This window comes from Drosophila persimilis, unplaced genomic scaffold (assembly GCF_003286085.1).
Source record: "Drosophila persimilis strain 14011-0111.01,24,50 unplaced genomic scaffold, DperRS2 tig00000002-arrow-pilon, whole genome shotgun sequence".
NCBI lineage: Eukaryota > Metazoa > Arthropoda > Insecta > Diptera > Drosophilidae > Drosophila > Drosophila persimilis.
This window is the reverse complement of record NW_020825289.1, coordinates 13,095,206-13,122,063: the sequence shown is the minus strand read 5'-3', so window position 1 is coordinate 13,122,063 and position 26,858 is coordinate 13,095,206. Positions and strand designations below refer to the sequence as shown.

Genomic DNA, 26,858 nt, shown 5'->3' with positions numbered 1-26,858 from the left:
TATTATGACCTTTTCTAAAATTGATACGTTTTAGACATATTCAAGTGTATTATTAGAGTCTTGTATATATTTATCTCGATCCTGATACCTACGGAGCCTGGGATGACAAACATTTTCTCATAAAAATATACCACCAAAATATATCATCACCAATACGACATCTGTTGGTATTTATATGACGTAATGATTTTAGTCCATAAGAATATATACAGACGGCGCCACTGCAAGCTTTTTTTCATGTAACTTACATTTCTTTATCTTATCTGATTAGATTTATCTATCTCGGTAGTGCCAAAATTGAGAGTGGTTTTCGTTCCTGTTAACATCCTTGATCACATAAAGTTCTTGTCCTGCGGTGCTTCAATTTCACGTACTTCACGGTATATAAAATGTAGGCAACATGAGGTGTGTGCCACATTTGTTCAAAATTGCTCTACTTAAACCGAACTAAATGTCTTCGGTTGTTCTGCCACCGGGGAGCCCTTATGTGCTCAACTGTTAAGAAGAACATTCTTAGGGATGTTTTTAAAAAAAATTAAAATTGAACTGCTCCATTCCCAGGTCGGGAGGCTCAACCTATACTCCCTCCTGAGGCTTCTCCTCATCTCCTCCCTCGTCTGAGTTGCGCGTGCTTCTTTAATGGAATGCCATTTCACTCTCTCAGCATAGTACAGATTGGTATAAAAACAAGTTAAAATTTATTTACAAAAGTAATATTTTTCTATTTTATTTTGTTACTTTCGTTCTGTTTTCTTTAATATTAAAAGAACATCTATAAATGTTTGATTTGCTTCCCAACATTTTATTTTGTTTCTCGGAGGACAACAAACGGCAATCAGAAGACCCGTGCACCAATCAATGTTGGCCAAACAAACACTAATCCAAAAAGGCTTGCTCGAGCAAAATTTGACTTTCTTCGAATTCAGAGACGTAGGCTTACAGAAAATATCTCGCTGTTTTCGTATTTCAAATAATTAAAGTTTTGGTTGGCCTTCTTGTTAATTGATATTAAGTTATGATTTTCTCGTTTCTTTCTGGCCCAAGCTTCGCAGGGCAACTGATCAATGGATCTGCGTATCGAGGTGGCATCTCAACGATCAGATCACCGTACGGTCTAGCTCGCTAGTTTGCTTTCGCGTTGAAATATATATGTAATAATAATATGCCGTATTGTATATAGTAATAATATGCGTGTATATATATAATATATAATTTGTATTTAATAATAGTGTATATATAATTTGCGGTTTTCGTATAATAATTATAAACAAATCATCATCTCGTATCCATATCATTTAGCATTAGTTACAAACTACAATTCGCGTATTTTTATTCATTTATAATTGTAATAGTAAATTTTGTTAGATTTCCTTCGTTTTTGTTTGTTTGCGGCTTAAATACTTGTTCTTTTTCTCTGTTAGTTTTTAGATGTATGTATTATGTATATGTGTATATCTTTTGCTAGGCGTGTGCTGTGGAGTCGAGCTCTTGTTCCTACATACTCGTATTCCTGCTGACCCTTCCGAATCACGGTAAACACTGCAAAAATGGCTGTGAGCTGTCTGTATGTATGTCTGTTTCTGTAACTATATATTGTAAGTAGAAGATCTGTGGAAGTGGCATCCGAGTGCCTGGTTCAAAATTTCTATGGCCTCAACGGAACGTCTAACTTATGGACTTATGGAATTGCTCTAATTAGTTGTCGTACAATAATTTCATTGCTGGAATCTCTGGCGTTTTCTTTAGCTTATTTTCTGCTGAATAGTGTCCCGTTTCTCCTATTCCTCACTATAGTTTTCTGTGTGGGCGTGGCATGGCATCACTTGGTAATGCGGCCAGGCGCATGCATTAAATATAAATTTCGATCTCTCCTTACTTTCTCAAAACATTTTGTGGCTCCTTAGGACTAATTACACATACACTATACTCGTAAATCGAATCGTTAGCGCTGCTTTTACAATAGTCAAATATATATATATATATATATCGAGTCGCGTGTATACGCGTATATGCGGATGTGTATGTATGTATGTTTGAATATTATGTGTGTGTTTGTGTTTTTATATCAATTTATTTAACAAACTACTAAAAATTACGTTTCACTACCAAAAACTACGCATAGTTGTATGTATATATAATATTTCCGTATATATAGTGTATATTTGTTAAATATGTTTTGTTTGCGCTTTTGTCGCACTGTTGCTCCGCTTTTAAAAATTCCATTTAAAAATGAATTCAATTAAAAAATCAATGTACAATAATAATTATAATTATAATAATAATAACTGTTTCTCATTCACGAATGGATTTTGTTTTGTTTTTAAAAGTTCTCCCCTCTCCTCTCGCTTCCACGGTTCCTCCTTTGTGTGTCTGTGTTTGTGTTTTTGCTTTTTGTTGATTTCTAATTTGATTCGTTATTTCTCTTTTATTTTTCAATTTTTGTTTAAGCATTTAAAATATCACCAATATTTTTGCTCATTCTTCCGATTGATTCTCGATTTCGTTTTCCCCCCATTTTTTTGTTCATTTTTTTTTTTTTTTTTTTTAGTTTTTTGCTTGTCTGTCGATTTTTTGTTTTATAAAAACTAAATAAAATTAAATACATACAATATAAAATGTACAACTATTTTGTGTTTTTGTTTTGTTTTGTTGTTGTCTCTTCCTTTTGTTGTTGGTTCTTTTTTGCTTTTGCTCTCCATTGCTTATGGTTTTTTTTTTCTTGTTGTAAAATCTTTGTTCTTTTTTCTTGCGGCTTTTGCTTAAGTAATCAAACGAAGTGGGGGGCGGCGCACAACGCACTGGGCGTGGCACAAAATTTGCATTAAGTACAAGTGCTTAAGTGTTCTGGTGCCGTGGCGAGGCGTGGCGTGGCAGGTCGCTTCTGCTGCGACTCTGACTACGTACGCATTAGCGACAGTGTATTTTGGTTGATTTTAAAGTACTTGTGAATACTTTTTGATTTTCCTCAGTTGATTGATGGCCTGGCATATGGTTAAATGGTTGTATGGAATGTCTTGCGAACTCTAGCCGCTACCACGCCCAGCGGCCGCACGCCCTGCACCTTGGACCCTGTCTAAGGTCGGATAATACATTCGCTACGATACGATACGATACGTAACGACAAGATACGTTGCGCTACAGTGGAGCCGGCAAAACTAGAAATTATAGTACATAGACGAACGAACTTAGCTTAGGTATACTCGTACACCCGCACGAGTAGGTATAAATACACACACACAATTAACAAACAAAGTAACTTCATTGGCAGGGACGGGGCATGGGCATGGGCAGGGGCAGGTGCAGGGGCAGGGGCCTGGGTCGGGCTCGTTTCGTTTCGGGATGGGGTTGGCCAAGACCAATAACAACAATAGGCAACAAAACAAAAATTGTGAACAAAACTGAGGCAACAATGTGGTGGTGCTGGTGGTGCTGGTGGTGTGTGTGGTGGTGCTGGTGTATGGTGGAGACTACTTCAACGAATCTACGGTATATTAAAGTCCTGCAGATTGAAGTTGTCGTTGTCGAGGGAGTTGATCAGATCCTGCGTGGAGAAATTGCTGTCCACGGGCAGGTTGTCCAGGAATTCGAGACACAAGTCATTCGAGTTGGCCACCACCGAGTTGATCGTCTGGCTTATCGAGCTGGCACTGGCAATCGTGTTGGATGCGTTGCCACCACCCGCTCCCACCCCACCGGCACCGACGCCGCCGCCACCGCCACCTCCGTTGTTGTTGCTGGCCGATCCCGGACCGCCTCCCTGGCCCTGACCCTGCATCTGCAACAGCTGCTGCTGCTGGTGCGTGGTCGTGGTGGTGCTTTGGACAAACTGCTGCTGCTGCTGCATAGTGATCTGCTGCTGGGTCTGCGTCATGTGCATGCTGGACATCTGCATCTGGCTGGCCATCATGTTGCCGCCGGCCGCCGACTGCTGCTGCTGCAGGAGCTGTTGCATCTGCATATTACCGCCTGCTCCGGGTCCCATGTGCTGTTGCTGCTGCTGTTGCTGTTGCTGGCGCATCAGTTGCTGCTGCATCTGGGCTGGAGTCAGTTGCATTTGCGGTACATTCGGACCGGACATCATGCCAGCGCCGCCGCCATTTGGTCCATTGCCAGGCGCATTAGGGGCTCCGTTGGGCATGAAGTTTCCTGTTAAGGGAGGGAGAGGTGTAGGGGAAACCAATCAAGTTAATAAATGCAGCGACACGGAGGCCATCTTCATTCCACTCACCACTATTGAAACCGCCTGGGCCCTGCCGCATGGGGCCCCCGGGTCCGGGGCCGCCGAAGCCCATCTGTGACTGCTGCTGGGACATCATCATGTGCCGCCATTCCTGCTGCGATCCCATGGGCATGCCGTCGGGAGTCACTTGGACATTGGGTGGACGCTGCTGGGGCCCACCCATGGGTCCGCCCGCTCCGCCGCCGCCGTACGGACCTCCCATTCCGCCACGTGGACCGCCGCCAGCTACGCCGTGCTGCTGCATGTACATGGCCGCGTGCTGGGGTCGCATCATCGGTCCGGAGGGAGGGATCGGCTGCTGGGTCATGCGGCGCATGGCTGCCGCCTGGGCAGCGCTGTTGGGGAAGCGCCCTCCGCCGTTTCCGCCTCCACCGCCGCCCACGCCCACTCCTCCGACTCCGCCCACACCAACACCGCCCCCACCCACCGTCTGCTGCATCATCTGGGCCTGCATCAGCTGCGCTTTGGTGGCATTGTACTCCGGCGGAGGGGGACGCGCGCCGGACATGTGCTGCTGCTGCTGCTGCATGGCCTGGGCGCGCATCATCTGCTGTTGCTGCAGGAACTTGGCCTGGTTAGGCCCAGGGCCTGGAACCTGGCCGGGACCTGACCCAACCCCGCCTCCCCCGCCGCCCATCATCATCTGGGCATTGGGGCCAGCCGCGTTCGGGTTCATCTGCATTGGGTTCATGGGTCCGCCCATCTGCATGCCCGGCATGCCGCCCATGGGTCCTCCCATCTGATTCATTGCACCGTTGCTGGGTCCACCGGCGGGCCCATTGCTGGGCATGCCTCCGCCGCCCCCGTTGCCGACGCCTACCCCAACGCCCACACCCACTCCAACGCCCGGACCCTGTGGTCCCTGCTGCATGAGCGGGACGTTGGGTCCGTTTGCATTTGCCGCTGCCTGCGCCTGCGCCGCTGCTGCCGCCGCTGCTGCAGCTGCCGCTTGCGCCTGCGTCTGACGCTGCCGCATGTTGGGCGGCACCTGCTGCTGCTGCTGCTGTTGTTGTTGGGCGGCTGCCTGTTGCTGCTGGGCAGCCGCTGCTGCCGCCGCCGCAGCCGCCGCCTGTTGTTGCTGCTGCTGCTGCTGCTGTTGGCTGAAGCTCATGCTTTGGCTTTGGGAGAGCGAGAAGCCATCGGAGGTTACTGCAAGGGGAAGGCGATTTTCGATATTGATTAGCTTTTGCGGAGGGAGGGAGAGAGGTTGGGACACTTACCGTTTGCGTTGCTCATATTTTGATTTGGTTGCTGCTGCTGCTGTCCGGGATTGGGTCCGCCCTGGCCCACGCCCACTCCGACGCCCACTCCAGCTCCAGCATTTCCGCCATGCGGTTGCTGCTGCTGTTGCTGGGGATTGTTTCCGCCGTTGCCAGGCTGCTGCTGCTGCTGCTGCTGCTGTTGCTGCTGCTGGGCCTGCTGCTGGCTGAAGAAGACGCCCTGTTGGGCGGCCACGGAGACATTGCTCTTCATATCGCCACTCAGATGCAGATGCTGACCAGCCGACACCTGTTGGGATGGGATGGAAAGGAAAGGAAACGATGCATTGCGTTGCGGTTAAGGATGTTATTCATATGGAATTTTGCGGTGAGTCTGTGTCCCAGCCGCTCTGCCACTCTGCTAATTTGCCATCCCATTGCCACTCAGACGACACATTTTGGCCCAGGCCAAGACCTGACACATTGCTTGGCATCCACAGGCAAAGCCGCAGCCAGAGACAGATCTGCAGCAGCCACCCCACCCCTGGGCGCCCAACACCTACTCCATTCGAAGCTGTCCCCACTTTGGCTGTCAGCTCCATGTGTCACACGCACTCGCAGACAGAGTGAAAAAGACAGAAAGAGAAAGAGAGAGAGAGGGAGAGAGAGGCTTTCAAGCTTATTATCGCCACGATGGCTTTCGAATCCTCATTGACTGCCAAACACTCACACACCCCCTCAGAGGCAAATGCAAAGAGAGAGAGAGATATAGAGAGCGAGAGAAGGGACGATGACAACAGCAAAGCATAAATCTTTCGGCACTTTTTCCTAGTCCACTACGTGCGTCTCTTTCTGTCTGCTGCTGTTTCGCTCGCTCGCACGCACGCACGGTCGGGCAAGCAACAAATTTGCCATTCATTTGTTATTGTAATGGGCCCGAGAATGGCGCAGCCGAAATGCAAAATAAACGGAGGACAGAGGCGGGAGCGATCGACCTCCGCTCTGCTGGCATTTCAATGCCATCCCTCTCCAACCTGTCGTCCTCGCTGCTGTCCTCGTCTCGGGTATCGTCCTCGTGCCAGTCGACTCCTCTCTCTCTCTCTCACGCATCAGCAGAGGCAGCAAAAAGAAATCTTGAGGCCGCAGCGTCGCTTGGGCAAGGACCACTATGGAAGCACCGAACACCCTGGATTTGAAGTAATCCACTGTGCGTTTCCATTGCTCCCTCTTTGTGGCCATGTCATGCCGTGACCCACCAGAGAGGCAGAGAGACAACACCAGCTTTCAAGGCTGCAAAGGCTGCATTAGCCCTTTGCCTGGCACTACTTGGCCGTTCGAGGGTATCAAGAGCTTCGGCCCTACCAAAGCGTACTTTTTTTTGTTGATGCATGTTTCTTTTGCTGCCGCTATTGGTCTGCATGTGTGTGTGTGTGTGTGTGTGTTTTCTGCAGCTGCACGCATTTTCATTTCATCCACGCTCGCGTGTAAGCGGTAGAGAGTGAGTGGCCCGGCGAACACTGGCGCAAAGTACACTGATTAAAAGTCATGGACTCTCGTCGGGGGCCTAATTGAAGTTTAGTGCCTTGGCTTTGGCATTGGACTGCTCTTGTTGCTCCTGCTCCTGCTCCTGCCCTGGCCGTTTTCGACTGCTTCCCATAAATCATTTCGCCTTCGAGGCCTGAGGTGTGAAAGAACCGAGTCGCCCTCCTCTTCGTGTGCGAAACAGAGAGCCACAGAGGGCAACAATCGCTTGGTTTGGTACATGTTGTACCCTGCGAGTGTGTGCTGTCACTGCCGTAGCATACATTTTGGGATCAGTGTTGCCACACAAATTCCCCCCATCAAGTGGAGTCGATGGGTTTCGATTGGCTCGATGGGGGAGGCAGGAAAGATCGATGTACAGAACGGTACCGAAGGAAACAAGTTCATAAAACAAATCATTACTGCAGCTTTCATAAAAGAGCAAACAGACATACGCCCACACACCACCCACCACCCAACACCCGCCACCCAACACCCACTAATACATAAAATATCAATAAAAAAAAAGTTTAAAGGTAACGGGCGAGGACGAGGACGACGGCTTGGCGGCCATGTAACCACACCAGGAGCAGGAGCTGAAGCAGGGGCAGAAGCAGGGACTGTACAGCTTTAGAGGGGTGTTGAGGCTTCTGGGGCAAGCCGGAGACGCCGCACGAGCGCGTAAATCCTGCAGCTATTACCCCAGCGCCGCCATATTGATTGCGCTGGAGACAGCCGCACAGTCACACACACACACACACACACACACTGAAACACACACAAGAGAGTGAAAGAGCGGCAGCAAGGACTCTTCTTCTAAGCAGGAAATGCGCATTTGACAAGCCAAAAAGATTGCCGCACGCCCCACGCGCCGTCAAGGGAATGATATCCTACTGGGTGCTTCGAGGGAAGTCAGGGGGCGGCTGCCTCTGGGGGTGGGTGGGTATTTGGTTGGTTTGGGTATGCCTTGCATATAGACTTGACAATGATATATGTGACTATCCTGTACGTGTGTGTGTGTGTGTGTGTGTGACATATGTAAGCCTGAGAGCGCAAAGAAAAAAAAAGAAAACGGAACAAACCGAATGAAATAAAACTCCAAAAGAAGTTCGGTCCCCTTTTAAGGGTTCGAGGAGCAACAGAGCGACAAAGCTGGTAACACTGTATGTGGTACTTCAGGCTTCAGGCTTTAGGCATCAGGCTAAGGATGACCAGGCACAACTGTACTACAGCCCGGGTACACTTGCACTTAGGATAATCGAAAATCCCCCAGTCTCCATTCCGAAAGCAGGTGCGAAAAATCCCCAACAAAAAGGTACACTTTTGATTAATTATTTTACAGACAAAAACCATCCTCCTGCAGTCTAGACTCTAGACCACACCCACAGCCCACTAGAGGAGGCAGAAGGAGCCTCTTTTCTATGCTAAACTACTAGCTTAATTGAAGTTACTTAAACATCCAACAACCAATACATAATCCACACTTTGTGCCGTGTCTGGCAGCGGTCCAAAAATTGAAGAGTCAATGAAATTAGCAAAGAGGGCCACGCCTACTGACGCCCACTAACAACTACCCAAAACATGATTTAGTCTGCGCTTTGCTTTCGCTCTTCGCTCCCATTTTCCATATTTCTCCCCTACTATTCTTTTTTTTTTTTGGCAACTGAAGCCAGAAAGTCCAAAATGAAGCCAAGAGAATGTACGGCAGGCGTACAGGGTGGGCGGTGGGCACCCTGTTGGGTGTGCTGTCATTTGATATTTGTGCGACAGAAACTAGCTGCTGCCTCTGCCTCTGCCCTGCCCTGCACTCTCTGTGTTCCGTAACAAAATTATGACAAGGAGAGAGAGGGAAATGGAGCTGAAGAAAACCTAATTTGGCAAAGCGTTAAAGCGGAGCGAATTCGTTTTTTAATTGCCAAAGACAGAGCCTGAAGCTGGACTAAAAGGCAAAGTAATGAACGGAAAACAAGTGAAAATCGTACGGAAATGCATTAGAGTACTATCGGGAGTGATCCATTCATTAGCGAGCATCGAACGGGCAAACCTAAACTAGAGAGCATGGAGGAAGCCTGAAAGGACTTCCAAGGTTGATCTCAGGAATCCATCGTTGTTGGCATTCCTTTAATTATGATCCAATTGGGTGTCGAATTCCCTGCACTGACTGACTGAACGATTGCTCCTTAGCACACTCAATCCAAACGCATTCCTGGCTGGCCTGAAAGTGCAATCTGCAATCGTCGACAGGATGCCAGGATGCCAGCGGAGTGGCTATAACTTTCACAGACATTCGACAACAACAAGAGAGGCCATATATCCATTTCCATTCTCATCCACAGAACCATCATCATCATCGTCCTTGTTGTTGATGCTGGCATATCAGCTAACTTTCAGCGCGGCAAGCGGTGGGCTCTACTCTACCTCTCCTCCCCAAGGACATGGGGACCCCAGAGGGAAATGGAGAAAGGTGGAGAGTGAGGCAAAGAGTCCGTCCGCATGTGGATGGGTGTGTGGGAACTTTTGAAACAGTTGCAGTTTGCACACAATGCCAGACAATCTGCAACCAGCGAACCCCCAACTATCGAGGGAACACAGAGAGACGGGGAGGGAAAAAGGATGGATGGACACAATAGCTGAATCCTCCTCATTCCACTTCGCCCCCCTCCCCTGTTTGAATGCGGTTGCTGCAACATCGGTGTCCGTGTCCAATTCTCTGTGTGTGTGTGTGTGTGTGTGTTTGGTCTGCTGCAGCATGTCAATGATCATAAATTAAACTTGCTATAATTATAAATTAAATTTTGGCATAAATGGCCCTGAGAGCCGCTCACCATACCCATCCCTACCCTCCCCCCTGACCCCACTTTGAATACACATACACCAGGGTAGAAGGACGAACCAGCCCCTGCCTGGGTGGGTGTTGCATTTGTTGGCCAAAATGAACTGCACTATATGCATATGTCATTCGGTCTGCGGAAGGGTCCTCCCGCAGAGGAGCTCGCTTAAATTACTGGGGTTTGGGCGGCGATGGATCGATTCGATTCGACTCGATTCGACTCGATTCGGTTTGTTTGTTCGTTCGGGGTCTCCATACAGAGACAGAGTCAGAGTCAGATACAGATACAGATACACAGCCTGTGACGGCAGTTGCAACTCAGACACACCTGTGTGAAATTTATGAAAACGTTTTAATTGATCGCCTGTCGGAAAGTAAACCTGGCCAGCCTCTCTTCATTCCTCCCCCTCTACTTTTCCTCTCTGCCAGAGCCGGAGCATCGGACTACCCTACTATTCGCTTGGGCATTACACAAATTCTATGGCCATCAGAGAAGCAATTAAATTTACTCGTAAACTAAATTAAACATCAAATACAATAAGGAATATATATCGAAAGGGAATCACTTGTAATTTGCTTATATACAGATTATATATACAGTTCCCAAATAGTTCCCCCTGAGTCAGAGCCCAGGAATGCCCACCAATCGACAGATATAGAACGCTGCTCTGGAAATCTGAACAGTGATTTTATTACTTAGATTCATGTCTTGGCATCAATTACGAATACAAGGTGGAGGAGGAGGCGAAGGCGGAAGAAGGGAGAGCATAAAAATAAAAATTAATATAAAAAGGCATTTCGCAGTTCGTTATTCCCATTCCATTCACATTCGCATTCGTTTGCTTATTTGTCTTGATGGATTTTTAAATTAAATTTAATTTGCAATTGCATTTTTCATCTGTTGCAGTGGTAGTGGCAGTGGCAGTGGCAGTTGTAGATGTGGTTTGCTTTAATGGCCCGCAAGCGCCTCAAAGCCTCGAAACAAGAAACTCATTCGCAAGTCATTTGGAGAGTGGAGAAAACGGCATCGATTTAGTAGAAATATTTTGCGTGGCGTGCCCGGTTCAATATTTGATTTGCACGGTAATTGCCGTGGATAATGCTTCAGCAATTGCCGGTGCACCGGCACCGTCAGCGGCAGCGGCAGCGGCAGCGGCAGCTAATTGGCATCATTAAGCGATCTGATCCAATCCCAATCATAATTGGATGATCATACTTTTATCCACTAACGAGCAACTGGAGAAATAATCCATCAGATCGGATCAGATGAGATCAGAGCAGAGTGCTGATGGGATGCTTATCGTCACACCATTATTGCTGGCCGATAAGAAGGCGGAAAGCAGCAGAGTCGTCGAATGAGTCACAGGGCTGGCATCTGATAGATAAAACAGCTGCATGGCAACTACAACAAACAAAAGAGCGATGACAATGTCGGATGCTACATCGAAATAGCAATGAGAAGAATTCTTCCATCTCCCTTTCCCTTTCTCTCTCTGTCTCTCTCTGTCGCTGGCTCTTCTCTGAGTGCATCTATGCTGCGCTAAGCAGATAAAAACGCCACAGAAACGCGCGCGACTCGCGCCATTGACTCAGCGCGCGACTTGACGACAAAGCGGAACGTGACGACAGAGAGATGATCGAGAAAGGTATGGGGGGGTTGGAAACAAAAGAAATCAGTGAATGAATGCTACACAAAAAGCACCAAGAAAGGCCCATTAAAATGCCGAAATTCGATTAATGATAGTTTTATCAAGGGGTAACTTGGTAGCATTCGATCCACAGTATTCCAAATGAGATATAAAACCTTTTCTAATTTTATCAGATTTTTTGGGGGGGGAACTACAATATTGCGCGTATTTTGTTTTTGCATACTCGGCACCGAGTAGCAATTACACAACTGCATCCCCGCACGCTGTATATTTTTATGGCGTTTTGCATTTCGGATGGAAAGACCGATTGCAAAAGAAAAAACCTCTGAGCAATGGGACATGTGGGAAGCATGGGCGTCCGTCCACCCACCAGTAATTAAGCGAAATATTCAACAGAAGCCTTATCGAAAATGCCAAAGCTAGACCTATGCTTGCTTTGAGACTTCAGTAGACGCCACAGGAATACCTTTGTGAAACATTTTTCGGATTCGTGTAAATTTCGGAAAATGGGAAAATCAGTTTTCCTCTTTGAAATTTTGCTACTGGATTTTGCCCAAACTTTTGTCGGCACAAGGATCAACATTCGTTAATTTTATTTACTCATCACACACACACACACACTCACACACCCATCGACATGCACACACAGACATTTTGGCAAACAGACGACAAAACAGAATGCAAACAAACAAAAATTTGGTCGAAAGAACCGACTGGCAGAGCAAAGCTGCAAATTTGGCAAAATTATCGAGGTGTGCCGCCGTCTCCCCCTCCCACAGGATCAGAAAATCACCTGCATGAAAATTCAACTTCCTTTTGAAAATTTTCGCATTCATTTTGTTCCAAGCCAGAAACGGACTGTTTAGAGCAGAAAGAACCAGTTTTGAACTGAGTAAAAAAGCAGGGGAAATCGTTCAAGTTAAATTTGTGAATCATGGAAGTAAAGCCGCAATAAACTTCCATTAGAATAATCAACAATTATTAATAATAAAAGCAGCCGCAGCCACAAGATAGGGCCTCAACCACTGAAAGGGAATTAACTTATCCAGGGCAGGCCACCCTCCTCATCTCCGCTGTATGAGTATCTCATCCCTTCATCTGCCACTCTTCTGTGCTTCCGAAAACTATACTTTTTTTTTCACTGCCAACATCATCCCTTCATTCCTCATCCGCCCACACACTAACCTCAACCATTTACATTTCCAATTACTTTGGCTCGACGAGCTTTCAAGTGACTGGCATTAGACACGCACCGCAACCACGCCCCCACGACCCTTCCGCCCATTCTATGGGGCCGCCACAGCAAAGATCAGATGAACGCATCCGCCAGGTGCTTTTAAGTTCGTCAGGAGTTGGGTTGAGGCTCTTTCAAGACTTGGAAGAACGATAGAAAAGTGAGGGCATTAGACGATAATTAATAAAATAACTAACTTCCAATGGAATGGTCTGCATCATCTGTAGGGCTAAACCATGATGAAATAAGTCACTTTCTTCGCCTTTTCGCATTATAACAGGACATCTTAAGCCCCACGGACCTGTTACTCTAAGTCGTTTCATTCACACTTTCATTCATTCATACTATGTGCCTTTCACTCGCACTTATTGCTGGCATATGTTAAGGGACAGCTGTTTGCCGATGAAGTGTTCGTTAAGTAAATAATCGGCACGAAAAAACACGACGAACGACGAAAAAACTAATCGTCAAGTGTTATCGGTTGTGCCTGTTTCTGTGATTTTTTAGTGCGTTTTATAAAATGAACTAAAAAATCACAAACGCTGCGTAAGCGATCATGCTGTATCGATAAATGCCACTATCATCACTTTCAATTCATTTCTAAACACCGGCTTTGGTTCACTCTTGTAAAAATGGAAATGAAAATTCGCAAGGAGGAGGAGCTTCACATTTCTGTTCAATGACAACCAAAACTGTTGTCATATGTACGTGTACTCGTATTCCAAAAAGGGCACAACAAATAGGCACAAAAATGACTTAATTATTTAGCGTGACAGTGGGTGCTCCTAGAGCGTGGGGCATGGGGCATGGGGCATGGGGCATAGAGTTACTGAATTCTCGTCTCGATTTTATTGATTTTTCTTGGGAGCCAACTTTTTCTGCATGTTCTATTTTTAAGCAGTATTCCAAAGAATTTATTCGTTGACGTCAACAGCTTTTCCAAGGTGGAAAAGCGTCATGAAATCTAATGCCGGGATACATACATATGTATGCCTAAAATAGTATCAGGACGATCAAAGATCGCCACAATCATATCTGAAAACCGCTTGAAGCCATAAAAATCGGAGATTTCCCAGCCCAACAATTCCCGCACCCTGGCTAATCCCTTCAGCATTTTCCGCAGTCTGATTTCGTGTTTGGGGCCATAAAAATGTGGCAAATGTACAACAACTTTTCCGACCACTTGGCTGTTGTTGTGCTGTTGACCTCTCGCCCTGCAACTGGCCCCCCCCCCCCCTCCCACTCGATTCATTCCTACTGCTGCTGCTGCTGGAAAAGTAATTAATTTGATAAAGTGGCCGGGCAAAACGTTTGTGGCACGGGGCACGAGGATGGGGATGCCCAAGGTGTCGTTATGAGGGAGCGAGAGTGAGGGACTTGTTTGGAATAGCAGACATATTTATGACTACACACACTCGCGTACATGTGTATGTACATAAGTGTCACTCTGTGAATGTGTGTGTGTGTGCGTGCGTATAGGGGCAACAGATTGTGCGTCCTGTTTGGGGGCAGTTAATGAAATGAGTTTTGTTGTCAACGCGGAACGAGGGAAACCCAGGAAAATGCCACTTGAAATTATTTTGTGTGTGACCAGAGCAACACAATTTAATGGAATTTGAAATGCTGTTAGTGCCGTTAGCCCATCTCCATCGCAGGCCCTTCCTTCCTCGTTGGCAACAATTTACACTTGACCGATGCCGGCCAGGACTCTGACGGGGAGATTTTTCAGTTGGAGACTTATACATGGGCGAGTGGGAGGGGCATGAAATTTCAACAAATTGTGCAAATAGTACTTGGGTTTTTACTCGCTTGTGATACGAGTCTCTGTCGGACTGCAGTCGGTGATACCAAAAAACTTCGAGCTTTTCTCCTAAGCAAATGCAAAGGGAATTGGCTAATCCTCAACCGCCCCTAAAAACGGGGCAGGTCCAGACTATCTCCAGATACTCCAAAAGGAGGAGAGGAATGTTTACTGGAGGCTCGTGGTAAAACATTTTGTAAATCTTTTTGGCAAGCCCTGAGCCTCCTGGTTGGAATCGCTTTTTATGCCATGGCAGCCTATAAATATGGGACGTGAGATGTTTACAGAGCACACACACCCCTCTTACCCTCCACCGTCTCATGGAGATAGAGCAGAAGCAAAAGAGTGCTACGAAAAGTGTAGCATACTTTTTCGCGTCCGCAAGGATTTGTTTTCTTTCTTTTCGCTCTTTGGCCAAGTCGAGATTAGAAAAATTAAACTAAAAGAGAGGGAGAGAGAGCAAATTATAGAAGATAAAATGCAAAAAACATAGTACATAGTACAAACAGCAAAAGGAGAAGCTAAACTTAGTTGTTCGCGAATAATTTCCATTAAAATAGATTAAAAGCTGAAATATTTAAATGTCTATCTGTGTGTGTGTGTGTCTACCCCACAAAATACGCACCCTTCTTCCTGTGATACCCCCAGGCGTTGCCTCCGAGAAGGTGAAAGTATTAAAAGTACTTGCCACACGCCCATGCCCATGCCCACGCTCACGCAGTCCTGCCGCGACTCCTCCTCGTGTTATATGTAGCAGATTACACCGGCATAATAATCAGCTTGAAGATGGGGAAACTCACACACACGCACACATCTGTAGATGGGGTAGTGGATAGTGGGGAGGGTGGGGCAAGAACACGCGCAAATATTAAATGTTTTGCAGAAAATACAGAAAATGAACGAAGCAGTTCTGGGAAAATGGTGAATGGACACAAAAAGCGAGCAGCAATCACTACGGAAAAGTGGAGCCAGGAGGCAAAGGGAGTGGAAATGGAAATGGACATGGAAACAGGAAACAGGAAAGGAGTGAGAAAAGCTCAGGAAACAGAAATACAAGAGTTAAATGCTGGCAAAGTGTGAATAAACTGAAGGACATTGCTGCCATAAGCTGCCAGATAATCCCCAAAAACACACACACACACCCGTATGTGTGTACATACGTACATGGAAAGCTCGTGTGAAAAGCTTTACGCGAGAGAAAGAGCGAGGATCGTTGCCGGAGAGTAAAGGAATGAACGATCAAAAGTTTTCTTTATTGGACAGCGAAAAACCAACAAGAAAGGAAAAACTTGATAGAGAAAGAGAAAGACGTAACCCCAAAAAAGCGGTCAAAGTTCATCAACTTTGGTCCATACTTCAGCCCAATCCTCGCCTTTTGCATTTCCCATTTTCCAAAACACCTGAAAATGTCGAAAAAACAACGAAAGAATCTAAAAGGGAAAATATTACGAAATATCCTTCACCACCAGAGGCCAAAAAAAGCAACGAGCTAGCGAGCAGGCGAGAGAGCCAGAGAGAAGAAAGAGAGGGAAACATTTCGATGCGCCAAAAAGCATCAGCGGCTTTAACATATCTCCCCTCCCTGCCGCCCTGCCTCTCCGCCTCCCCTCCCCGCTGGTAACTGACACGAATGGGAATATAAAAGGTAAATAATGTGACCTTTGAGAGCATCAAATGCGTTAGGTAATGGCAGGGCCTAAAACGTAAAACGAAACCAGAAACTGAATCAGAAACGAAGAGAGGCAGAGAGGCAGAGAGCGGCAAGCGTTTGATGGGGCTGTGTGTATCCAAAGAGGGGGGATACATGGCTACAACAGCAACAATTTCGTTGAATTATGAATGCATGAAGGGGATATAAGGGGGAAAGTACTGGGCAATTACAACTCCATGCATGAGCATTGCACCATTTGATGGGTACCTTTTCTCTCAGTGTTCATTCTACTATTAGTTGGCCATAAAAGTTGAGGCTCGTAAATAGGTTCCCTCTCTCCCTCACTCTCTTCTTTGGGCTGCAGGGGGGGGGCAAAATTTATAGAGGTTAATCCCTCGCATCGGGGCAAGCAATAATCAACGAGGAGAAGCGAGTTATGCGAAGAGTTCGCGAGCATCTTTGCTGGCGCCCCTCTATCCCCCCCTCACCAAAAGTGACTTTCCAGGATTTGCTTTTATTGCCTTGACGCCTGCGCATTGTCCTGTTACGCCTAGATCTCCCCCACTCCCCCACTCTCTCCTCTGGCTTTCTCTTTGTTTGCGTTTTGGAGGTTATAAATTATTTATTGTTTTTTTTTTTTTTGTTTGGATACAACATGATTTCGAATTGGGCATGGAGTTGGCCCTGCGACTGGGGCCTGGAGATGCCTGTGGGGTCGCATGTGTTACTCGCTTTCGTGCTACTTCATTAAGTCGCCCAGGCCAGGCCAGGCCAGGTCATAAAATCTGATATGACTATGACCCTATCTCTTTCACTGCCTCTCTCGCTCTCGCTCTCTGCTATCCCCCCCACTCTGCTGATACCCTGCCACCCAGAAAACCATCCTGGCAAGTATAATTTCCGCACATTTTCACGTTTTGCACATTTCCGTTGCATACTTTTGTGCGCCCTGGCATTTTGATGACGCTTTTGGCCGGGGATCTTCTCCCTCATCCCACATCCCTCATCCACTACCCTCCTCTACCCATTTTTATAGCACAATATTTTAAACAAATTTGTTGTTGGTTGCTAGAACTACAGTTCTCGCTGTTGTTGCTGTTGTCGATTGCAGTTTGTTGCTGGTGGCATTTTAACGAGTTAATGCAGGACATGCAGAATGGCCAACATTTTTGAATTCATTGAACTTTCGCTCTGTTCTGTTCGGGGTTCGCTTCGACTGCGTTTCATTATGCAACTGCTGCCAGAACAAGGCATTCTCGGAGAGCATTCTCCCCCTTTCTGGTCGAAATTCCTTTACCATTTTTAATATCTCTGAGCTGTGCTCCGCTTTTCTTGAAAATCCTTTTCTTCCTTCGCTTCCCCTTATTCTTGCCATATTTTAGGGTACATTTTACACGTTGCCTGCTCCTCCTCCTTTATTATTTGTATTATTATTTTGGGCGATGGGAGAAACTCGTTGAATCCGATGATGTTTTTGGCTTTTTGCAACCCCTTTCGCTACGCCACTTTTGGGGGCATTTTTAATGAGTCCTATGCAAATATATCGTTAGACCTGAGTGTGTATACGTGTTGTGTTGCGTTGTGTTGCGTTGTGTCTGGGACCTGATAAGCAGCTAAAGATGTGGCTAAGGATTCAATTCTCTTTGATTATGGCAGCCAACTCCTGAAAGGTTCAACTGAAACTAGATGCAAATGTCCTCGGGCTCCCCCAAGCCATATCCGATGGGCAGTAACAGTAAAACAGAAAAAAAATTATAATAAACCCACCCACCTCCGAGAGAATTTCAATCTCAATCGTCAACAAGTTTCTCCTGTCTGTACCTCTCTTCCTCCCACCATCTAGTGCCTCTTCTTTTGGCCACTCTCAACTTGCTTCAACTAGTTTTATATGCACAGAGGTGGGAGGGGGAGAGGCGGCGGGGGTGGCACTGCTGAGGGTTAATGCATGAACGAAATTCATGGCAAAACTTGAGCTGAATTGTGCTCGGAATGGGCTTGGCTTGGACCGTTGCCGTGGCCGAAAAAAACCGAAAAACCGAACCCTGTTTCCAGAGCCGTGTCCGTTTTCGCCAAAGCCAAGCAACGGTCTCTCTCTCTCTCTCTCTGTCTCTCTCCCTTCTTCTCTATTTTCGTACTTTTTGGCTGGTTTCTCTGATGAAAACTACTCAGCGACATGGAACTTAACTTAAAAAGTTTTGCACTTTCATTTTGTAAATGAAATGTAGTTGTTGTTGCTGTTGAAATAGCAGGAAAACAATTTGAAGCGGATAATGAATATGGGTTAGGTTGTGCCTGACTCAGTGTGCTGTGTGTGTGTGTGTGTGTGTGTGTGAGCTCATGTGGCTAGGGAGTATTGCTTTTGTGAGAGCACTCCCTTAGGCTGCGACTCCTCGACATGACAGCGATGCCAGCCCCCGGAGGAGAGACACTGAATGAGTGAATGAATGAATGAACAATTATAAAAGTCCGAATATACACATGAAAGTACTTGGCAACACAGCCAAACGAGCGTAAATGCAATAATGGGTTCAAAAATCGTAAATTTCACAAAAGTCCCAAAAAATTTGGCATTTTTATTTGGTTTTTTTGTTGCTTCTTTGGGTGGCAATTTAGTTTGATTTGTAATTTATAATATTGATAATTCTTTTATTATCGATCGTTGAATTGAAACGCAATAGTTCTGTTAGAAATTTGCAATATTTGTAGCTCTTCCAAGAGTCATTTGAAGTATTGAAATCCCTTAAAAAGTAGGATTCTTATAGCAATATATCTTTTGACTACTTCCCTCCAAAGTCCTGACTCCTTCTTTCCCATGCAGTTTTCCAAAAAGAGGATCTTTGCACAAGCAGAGAATGCGAGAGTACTAGACAGGACTTGCAGCTGCTATCCATTCTTTCTGCCGTACGGAAAAAGCAGCCACAGCCACACAACCAGCGATTCATTTTCATTCTTCCCAATTTTCGTTCTTTCTCGCTTCATCTTTTACGGCTCTGCTCGTGGCTCACGTAATGAAAATGGTGCACATAACGGGACACTGAGGGGGGAACGAGCGAGAGAGCGTTGACAATGACGAGAACGCCGACACCACACGCCACTCGTTGCCGAGGACGAACTGAAGCCGAACGCCGAGCAATGCCGGGCAATTTTCTGAACAGATGTGTGGTAAAATTAATGGACAGAGATAAAGTTGTGCTTGGAGCAAGGGGCTAAGGAGGGTTAAATGTCCAATGGCAGCGTGAGAGCACGGCCAAAAGAGAGCGCAAAAGAGAACGAGTGAGCGAGTGAGTGGAAGGGAGGGAGAAAGTCAAAGGTTCGTTTGCGAGGCTTGTTTGCCCAACATGATTTATGATCCAGCCACAGTGACAACTGAGTGGAAAACTCCCCACAAAGAGAGGGGAGGGTGAGTTGAGTGAGTGTTATTCACTGTTCACTCAAAGCTCGGAGAGCCACCAACCCCCCGGACAAGCAATTCTCTCTTTCTCTCTCTCTCCCTGTGTGCGGTGTCTGTGGTGTGTGTGTGTTTCGGTGCTTCGCTTCGGGACTTTGCGGAAAAGCCGTTGACTTCGTTACGCTGATAATTCAAATATTCATGGAAATTTACATACGTGTCAATGGTATTAAGTGGCGTTATATTACGGTATGGGATGGCATGGTATGGCACGGGCTAGTTCTGGGCCCTGTGGCAGGGCCTGAAGATACCCTGGGATACCCCTTAGCCAACGAGTAGTACTGGGAACACCGGATGTCGGGCATCTTGACTCACCTGAATGCCGTGCGCGCCTCCCCCCTGCTGGCTGATGTGCAGCTGTTGCGTCTGCTTCATCTGCAGCGTTGTTGTAGTCGCTTGCTGCTGCTGCTGCGCCGCATTGCCACCGGGCCCGGCATTTGGATTGTTCTGCTGCCCATTGCCTCCACGCTGCTGCTGCTGGGGACCACCCTGTGGCCCGCCGCCCGGCTGCTGCTGCTGTTGCTGCTGGGGCAGATTACCGGGCTGCTGCTGCTGCTGCTGGCTGCCGTTGGGACCGCCACGGGGCGGACAGTTGAGGAAGTTGGCAGCGGCGGCTGCCGCATTTGCGTTTTGGTTGCTGAAGGGCGAGTACTGCTGTTGCTGTTGCAATTGCTGCTGCTGCTGCTGGGGCACCTGTTGCTGCTGCTGCTGCTTGTTGAAGCTGGGCACGCCACCCATTTTGGGACCATTCGGGTTCGGATGCTGCTGCTGGTGATGTTGCTGTTGTTGTTGCTGCTGCTGCTGCTGTTGCTGCTGCATGGCCTGCTGCTGCTGCAGGCGCTTGAGATCGAAATCGTTTTGAGAGGAATAGAAGAGCTCCTGCTTGATGTCCAGGAAATTCTGCTGGACATTCATGCCAGGCCCGGGACCGGCACCTGGGCCAGGACCCTTCTGGTGGAACTGCGGCGGCAGATGCTGCTGCTGGGGCTGCTGTTGCTGCTGCGGGCCATTGGGACCCAGGCCAAAGTCGTTCGGAAAGCCGCCCCCATAGTCGTTGTAGCGTCCGGGCTGGCCCTGACCAGGGCCACCCATCATCTGGCCATGTTGCTGCTGCTGGGCCTGCTGCTGCTGCTGTTGTTGCTGCTGCTGCTGCTGTTGCTGCGGTTGCATGCCATGCGGGGGGCGGGGGAAGCCACCCATGCCGCCCATCGCACTCTTGTGCTGGTGCTGCTCGGCCATCTGCTTGAGGGTCTGGGCGGCCAGCGGATGCTCCGACATGAGATTCCCGCCACCGGAGGCTTGTCCTCCGCCTCCTCCTCCTCCCACGCCACCGGCACCAACCCCGCCACCGTTGGGGCCGTTGGGGAAGCCACCACCACCGCCGGCGCCACGCATCTTCATGGCCTGATTATCCATGCCCATTCCGACGCCAAAGCCCCCAAAGCCATGTCCCAGACCGCCCTCCGACTTTACATTCAGGCTGTTGATGAGGTCCTGGGCATTCGGGGGCTCCACCTTGATGCCGTCCTCCGTCTTGATGTCCAGCAGCGGCTTCTCATCGAAGCCGTCGAGGAAGCTGGGATTGAAGTCCTGCAAATTGTTGATGAGATCCTTGAAGGTGTCGTTGTTCTCCGAGTTGTCATCGCCCAGTAGATCGGGAAACCCGGGAAACTGCCCGTTGCCCCCGTCCTTGTCCAACGAGCCCAGATCGGGAAAGTCGTGGTCGGGCTCCCGTTTGCACTCGACCAAATTGGCCATATTGCCGAGGGCCGACTTCTGTTGGGCGGACATCATGTTGGGTCCCATGCCCATTCCGACGCCGACTCCGAGGCCACCGAGTCCGCCACCGCCGGGTCCCTGGGCCATTCCGCCAGGACCCCCGCCACGCCCATTATTGCCGAGGCCACCCAGTCCGCCGCCTTGTTGGTGCTGGTTCTGGTTCTGGTTCTGGTGCTGGTGCTGCTGTTGCTGGTGCTGATGCTGCTGTGGATGATGTTGCTGTTGTTGGTGCTGCTGCTGCTGCTGCTGATCGCCTCCGCTGTTGCCACCACCGCCGCTGTTTCCACCTCCTCCGTTTCCACCACCACCACCGCCGCCGACGCCCACTCCTGGTTCGCTCTTCACCGAGGTGTTGGTCAGGGCCTTCACTGTGACATTCGTGCTGATCTGCTGCGGCTGTGAATTGGCCGCAGAGGTCGTGAACTCCAGCTGCTGGACGATTTCCACCGAGAATTTGGTTAGATTCTCAGAGCCGTTGTTGTTGCTGTTGCCGCTGTTGCCGGAGTTGTTGCTGCCGCTGTTGCCGTTGTTGTTCCCATTGTTGTTGGCATTCGAGCCGTTGTTGTTGTTGCTGTTGCTATTGTTGTTGTTGTTGTTGGGCAACTTATGCGGCGGCTCAAAGTTCTCGGCGCCATTGTCAACATCCTCCGCTGGTCGTTTAAGGAATTTTTGTTGCTAAAAACGGATCGAAAGAGGCACAAAAAATGCATGAGTAACGGTCCAAAAAATATATAATAAATACATAAATTAAAAATGTAATCATTTACAATTTAATGATAATTAAAAAGGCTTTAAGAATTTCGGAATATTTTTGAAGACTGGAACGATATGAAAGGGTGTCTTGGGATCTTCCTTTTTAGCAGAAAGGTTTAATTAAAAATAAATCTAATTACTTATAAAAATGATATCCTTTTAGTAGCACAATTCTTACCCAAATATTCATAGATAGTTTGTTTATAGATTTTCTTGTTGGATTTGGGCAAAGTTCAGTTAAGTATTGAATAATTTAGACATTCACAGTCAGTACGTATACGCGATATATGTACATATAGCAGACAAGATTGGAGTTCGAGTTTGGAGACGCGTTTAAATTAAAGATTCAATCCGATCGGTTCGTGGAGAGATTTTAGGCCACAGCCTGACGACAGGGAGTGCAATGTCGTACAGCGCTGGTGTTGGGCAAGGGCGTCGACAGTGTTGGATAGCAATGTCGACTGTTTTGCATTTTGTTGCGTTTGCTTCGTGGGCGCATTTGGCTTTTGATTTGTTTGTTTCCTTTTATTATGTTTCTTTTTGGTTTTTAATTTTTGTTTTTACTGTTTTACTGTTAACAGATACCGTTTGCTGCAAGTTCTTTGTTCTTTTGATTGCAATTTGATTTTCTTAGCTGCAGCACACACACACAATAAAGAAAATATTCAGATTCGCTCGTTTGCATATACATACATACATACATACGTTCATAGGCATGTATGTATGTGTGTATCTTTGAGAGCCACAATTCGATTAACACTCTGGACAAAAGCTCGACAACAAAAACAACAGCACCGCGCCGCAGCAGCAGCAGTGCGGCTCTTCGCTGACTTGGCAAAAGTAATCAAAAGAAATTCACTTCCAGAGACGTGCACAAATTATTGAAAGTCTACAACAAAGGCGACAGCGACAGCAACAGCGACATTTCGTTGAAAATCGCAAGTGCAGAGCGAGCCCGCGCCGAAAGCTACGCTGTAGATCGACGTAAGTCCACCATTCCGACTAAGAGGTACCCACTGTTCCGCAATACTGGCTGTGTATCAAACTGCTCCTGAAACAATCTTGCAATGAGAGCATCTCCCTTTTCCCCCCACAAGTACAGGGTATAAGCATAACAGAGTGGACGAGCGCGGGAGGCGAGAGGCAGGGCGGGCAGGCGGCAATAACATAAAAGCCAAAGACACTTCTAATCAGTGGCGTGGCAGAGGGGGGCCAGCGCAGCGCAGCGCAGCAGAGCTCTGGCGTCGACTGCAAAGCTCTCAGCGAGCAAAAGAGAACAAGAGCACGCACAGGCATACGTTTGCATGTGTATACGTGTGCAGCTGTGTCTTGCCGCCGAAGCAGGCGCCGACGCCGACGACGACGACGACGACGACGCCAACGTCGCCACATTCGTTGTTGCGTTCTGTTCTGTTGTGTTTTTGTTTTTATTTTACTTGTGCGCCGTTCGCTTGTTGCCTGCTGCTGCCTTCAGATATATCCAGAGTATATTGAACATAAGGTAAGCCGGAGTACATCGCACTTAATGCCTATGACTAAAGCGTGACAATGGAGAACACAAAGCCTTACCCTTCCATGTCATAAGCCCCGAGCGGAACGAGATAAGTGGCGGAGGCAGCAGAAGGAGGCGATGAAAAGCAACACCAAAAAACAATCACATTTAAATCAGAATGTGTTTTCTTTTCAGTTTTATTTTCTTTTCCACGACAGAGAGCGCGCGCGCGCCGCTTTTGCTGTTTATTCTGCTTTTAATTAATGCAAAATGTATACAAAATAGCCGCGAATAGGCGCTGCGCCCTGCCACAGCAACAGCAACAGCAACAGCAAACATCAACATCAACATGTGAGTGAGGTCGCAAGGTGTGCGTGAGAGTGAGGAGGAGAATCCTCAACAAAAAAGAAGCACCAGAAAGAGCCAAAGCTGAGGAGAACTACTCTGATGTAAGTGCAAGGAAAGTTTCGAAATGCATTGAATAATAAAATCATTCACACGTCCTCTCTGGGGGGAATGTTATGCCTGCCACAGAAGCCGTGGACTACCGTAGAGTGGAAAGAACTCAGGAGCTCAGGATTGCACTCACAGATTTAAATAAATATATAAACAAAACAAACCCCGTGTGAAATGAATATCCCAGAAATACATATAATCGAACAGCAGCAATTGAAGGGGATCTCTGCCATATGAATAACAAAAGCGAAAATGCCACTCATTATGCATTCACATGCAGGAACACACTCACCGCCGCCGCATTCGGCTGTGATAAGTTTATGACGCTTTACAACACTCGAAATGCAATGCACACGCACACACACATTCGCTCTCTCCCATCGTCCATCAGACTCTCGTATACCCTTTCCTTCGATACACGAGCCAACAGTTTTTCCCATTCGCCAAAGCTCATTATGAATAAATGACGTTTCATAAATTTGTTTCTCTGCCCTGCCTCCGCCTCTGCATCTTCTCCGCCGACAATCTATCTTGCGCTCTCTTTCTCTCTCTCTCTCTCATACGCTCACCATCTCTTTCTTGTTGTCTTTTTTGCTGCTCTCTGTTCTGCCATCTAGCGATGGAAACGTGACACAAAGAATGCAAACCTGAGTTGACCAAAGCGCTTAAGGGGGAGGGTGGCACTGGGTGGGGGAGTAAGCTAGTGGCAAACTATGAAAGAGATAGATACAGTAAAAGATAGAGAGAGAGAGACGCAACATCTCCGAGAGAATGTTCGCTCAAGCAGTGCTCGCACAATTTACAAACTTAAAAGTAATTTAGTTTTTTACGACTCCACTGCGGTAATAAAAATGCTTTGCCCCCCCCCTGCCCTGCTCCTCCCTCCACCTACCCAATCTATTGCCATCTCTTTCACCTATAACTATAACATAGCTGTACCCTTTACCCCACACACCGCCACCCCTCACTCCCCCCTCTCCATTCACACTGCACATTTACATTTATCGATGTCCCCGACTCCTTCGTCGAGCTCTTCTTTTTCAGTGCCTTCCGATGGGGCTAGGGGGCAGGTCTGATGACTTTGTTCGGGGGTCTCGTCTCATGTCTAGGGTATGTCTAACCGAAAACGAGCGGGCAACGATGGGGGGCGGAGTAGGAGTAGGAGTTTCTGTGGCAATCATTCGGTTTGGGGAGATGTGCATCTACGCTGATCGATTGTTTTCGATACATTACATCCATCGATTGCATATATCGATCAATCAGTTGCTTTTAGATCATCTTCTTATTCTTCCCAGATAAATTCATGTTCTATTTTGTTCGTTTAGTCAAAAAGAAAGTCAAATATTTCACAGCTTATGACTCGTTTCTCTATCTTTCAGTTGTTGTCATTGTATCTCTCTCTGTCTCTCTTTCTGCCTCTTTCTTTAATATATATGTATTTGTGTACATATATTCTGTTTGCTTTAAGCGCAAATGAAATAAAGCAACAGAAATTATGCCGCGAACCTTGACACATTAAAAATAAAGCAACAACAAAAGGCAAAGCGCGTAAGCAAGAAGACGTCGCTGCTGCTTCCTCTGCTCCCCTAAACCATCACCCATCCCTCTCTCTCCCTCCCTCCCTCTCTCTCTCTCTCTCTTTCTATCTCTGTTTCCCTCAGACAGTCAGTACATTTGTTTGCGTGTAAAAATAAAATGTGGAAAAGCTTCTTTCCACGTTGACGACGCCGCTCCGTTCAGTTTCTGTTTTTTTTTTTTTTTTGGGTTTTTTGTGTGTGTTTTTTTCATGATTCCAATGCACAAACAAAAGCGAGCGTCCAACGCGTCGTATGATTAATGCGAATTAGTGGCCAAAGCGAGAGTCGCAACACTCAACAGTCTCTCGAACACTCCACCGACGGACGAACACTCGCCAGAACAAAAAAGAACACCACCCAAAACGGAAATCGTCTCGTTCCGTTCCGTTCCGTCTCCCCAGCAGCAGCAGCAGCAACAACGAAAGAAAAACAGCAAGCGATTCGTGGAAAGCCTTCGAATCGGGTTCGTGATGATGGCTTGTTGACTACTATGGAGGCGGGGTGGAGTGCTGCTGGCGGTCAGGAACTGCGTAAGCCGTGAATAAATATCATTGAAGATCTGCATATTGAGAAACAAAGAGAATCTGTTTGGATACAGATACAGATCGCTTCGACGACTGCACAAATCGATAACAGTATTATATTTCCATGAAAAACTCTCAACTCTATATCTCTCTCTATCTTTTCGTGCTGCTCCTCGCGCCATTACCTTGTCATTTACTCGCGATAATTAATGAAGAATACAAATTTGAACGAGCGCTCGAGTGTCAGCCATAACACACAGACCCACCTCCACTCCATCCAAATCCTGCTCCTGTTTCAGTTCCCCTGCCATCAATTAATTCCTGGCCATTTCCTAACCCGTTCCCCTGGACCCACTCTACCTATTGGGGCACACACATGGCGTATGCGTAATGTTTTTGGCCTTGTTTAGCGCTCTACTCGCTGCGTGCACCCCTCAAACACTCCTTGGCTATTACTCGTAGCATTCTGTTCGGTCCGGCCCCTCCCTATGCCGCCCCACATCGTTAGCTCGCATTACATTTTCCATACTATTAATTTTTTGCACATTATTAAAAAGAGCGGGGGGAGAAATATGAAAGAAAATTATAAATCAGTATTCAACTCATTTAATGGCAAATTATGTTGGCCGAAAATTAATTAATAGCAACAGTAGCAACAGCCCCCGCCCCCACCCCAGTTCCAGCAGAAATGGCAATAAAAGTAA

General features: G+C 47.2%; 1 protein-coding gene across 1 annotated transcript in view; it reads right to left on the bottom strand.

Annotated features, from left to right (window-relative positions):
• Nucleotides 1-3,481: 3,481 nt before the first annotated feature.
• LOC6592597 (neurogenic protein mastermind) overlaps nucleotides 3,482-26,858 on the bottom strand; it is a 45,242-nt gene continuing 21,865 nt past the window's right edge. The window contains exons 2-6 of the mRNA XM_026985176.1: nucleotides 19,889-22,027; nucleotides 5,461-5,749; nucleotides 5,301-5,389; nucleotides 4,229-5,240; nucleotides 3,482-4,146 (exon numbers count right to left, since the gene is read on the bottom strand). Coding sequence (XP_026840977.1) covers nucleotides 3,482-4,146; nucleotides 4,229-5,240; nucleotides 5,301-5,389; nucleotides 5,461-5,749; nucleotides 19,889-22,027 — 4,194 coding nt within the window. The remainder of the gene's footprint in view (nucleotides 4,147-4,228; nucleotides 5,241-5,300; nucleotides 5,390-5,460; nucleotides 5,750-19,888; nucleotides 22,028-26,858) is intronic.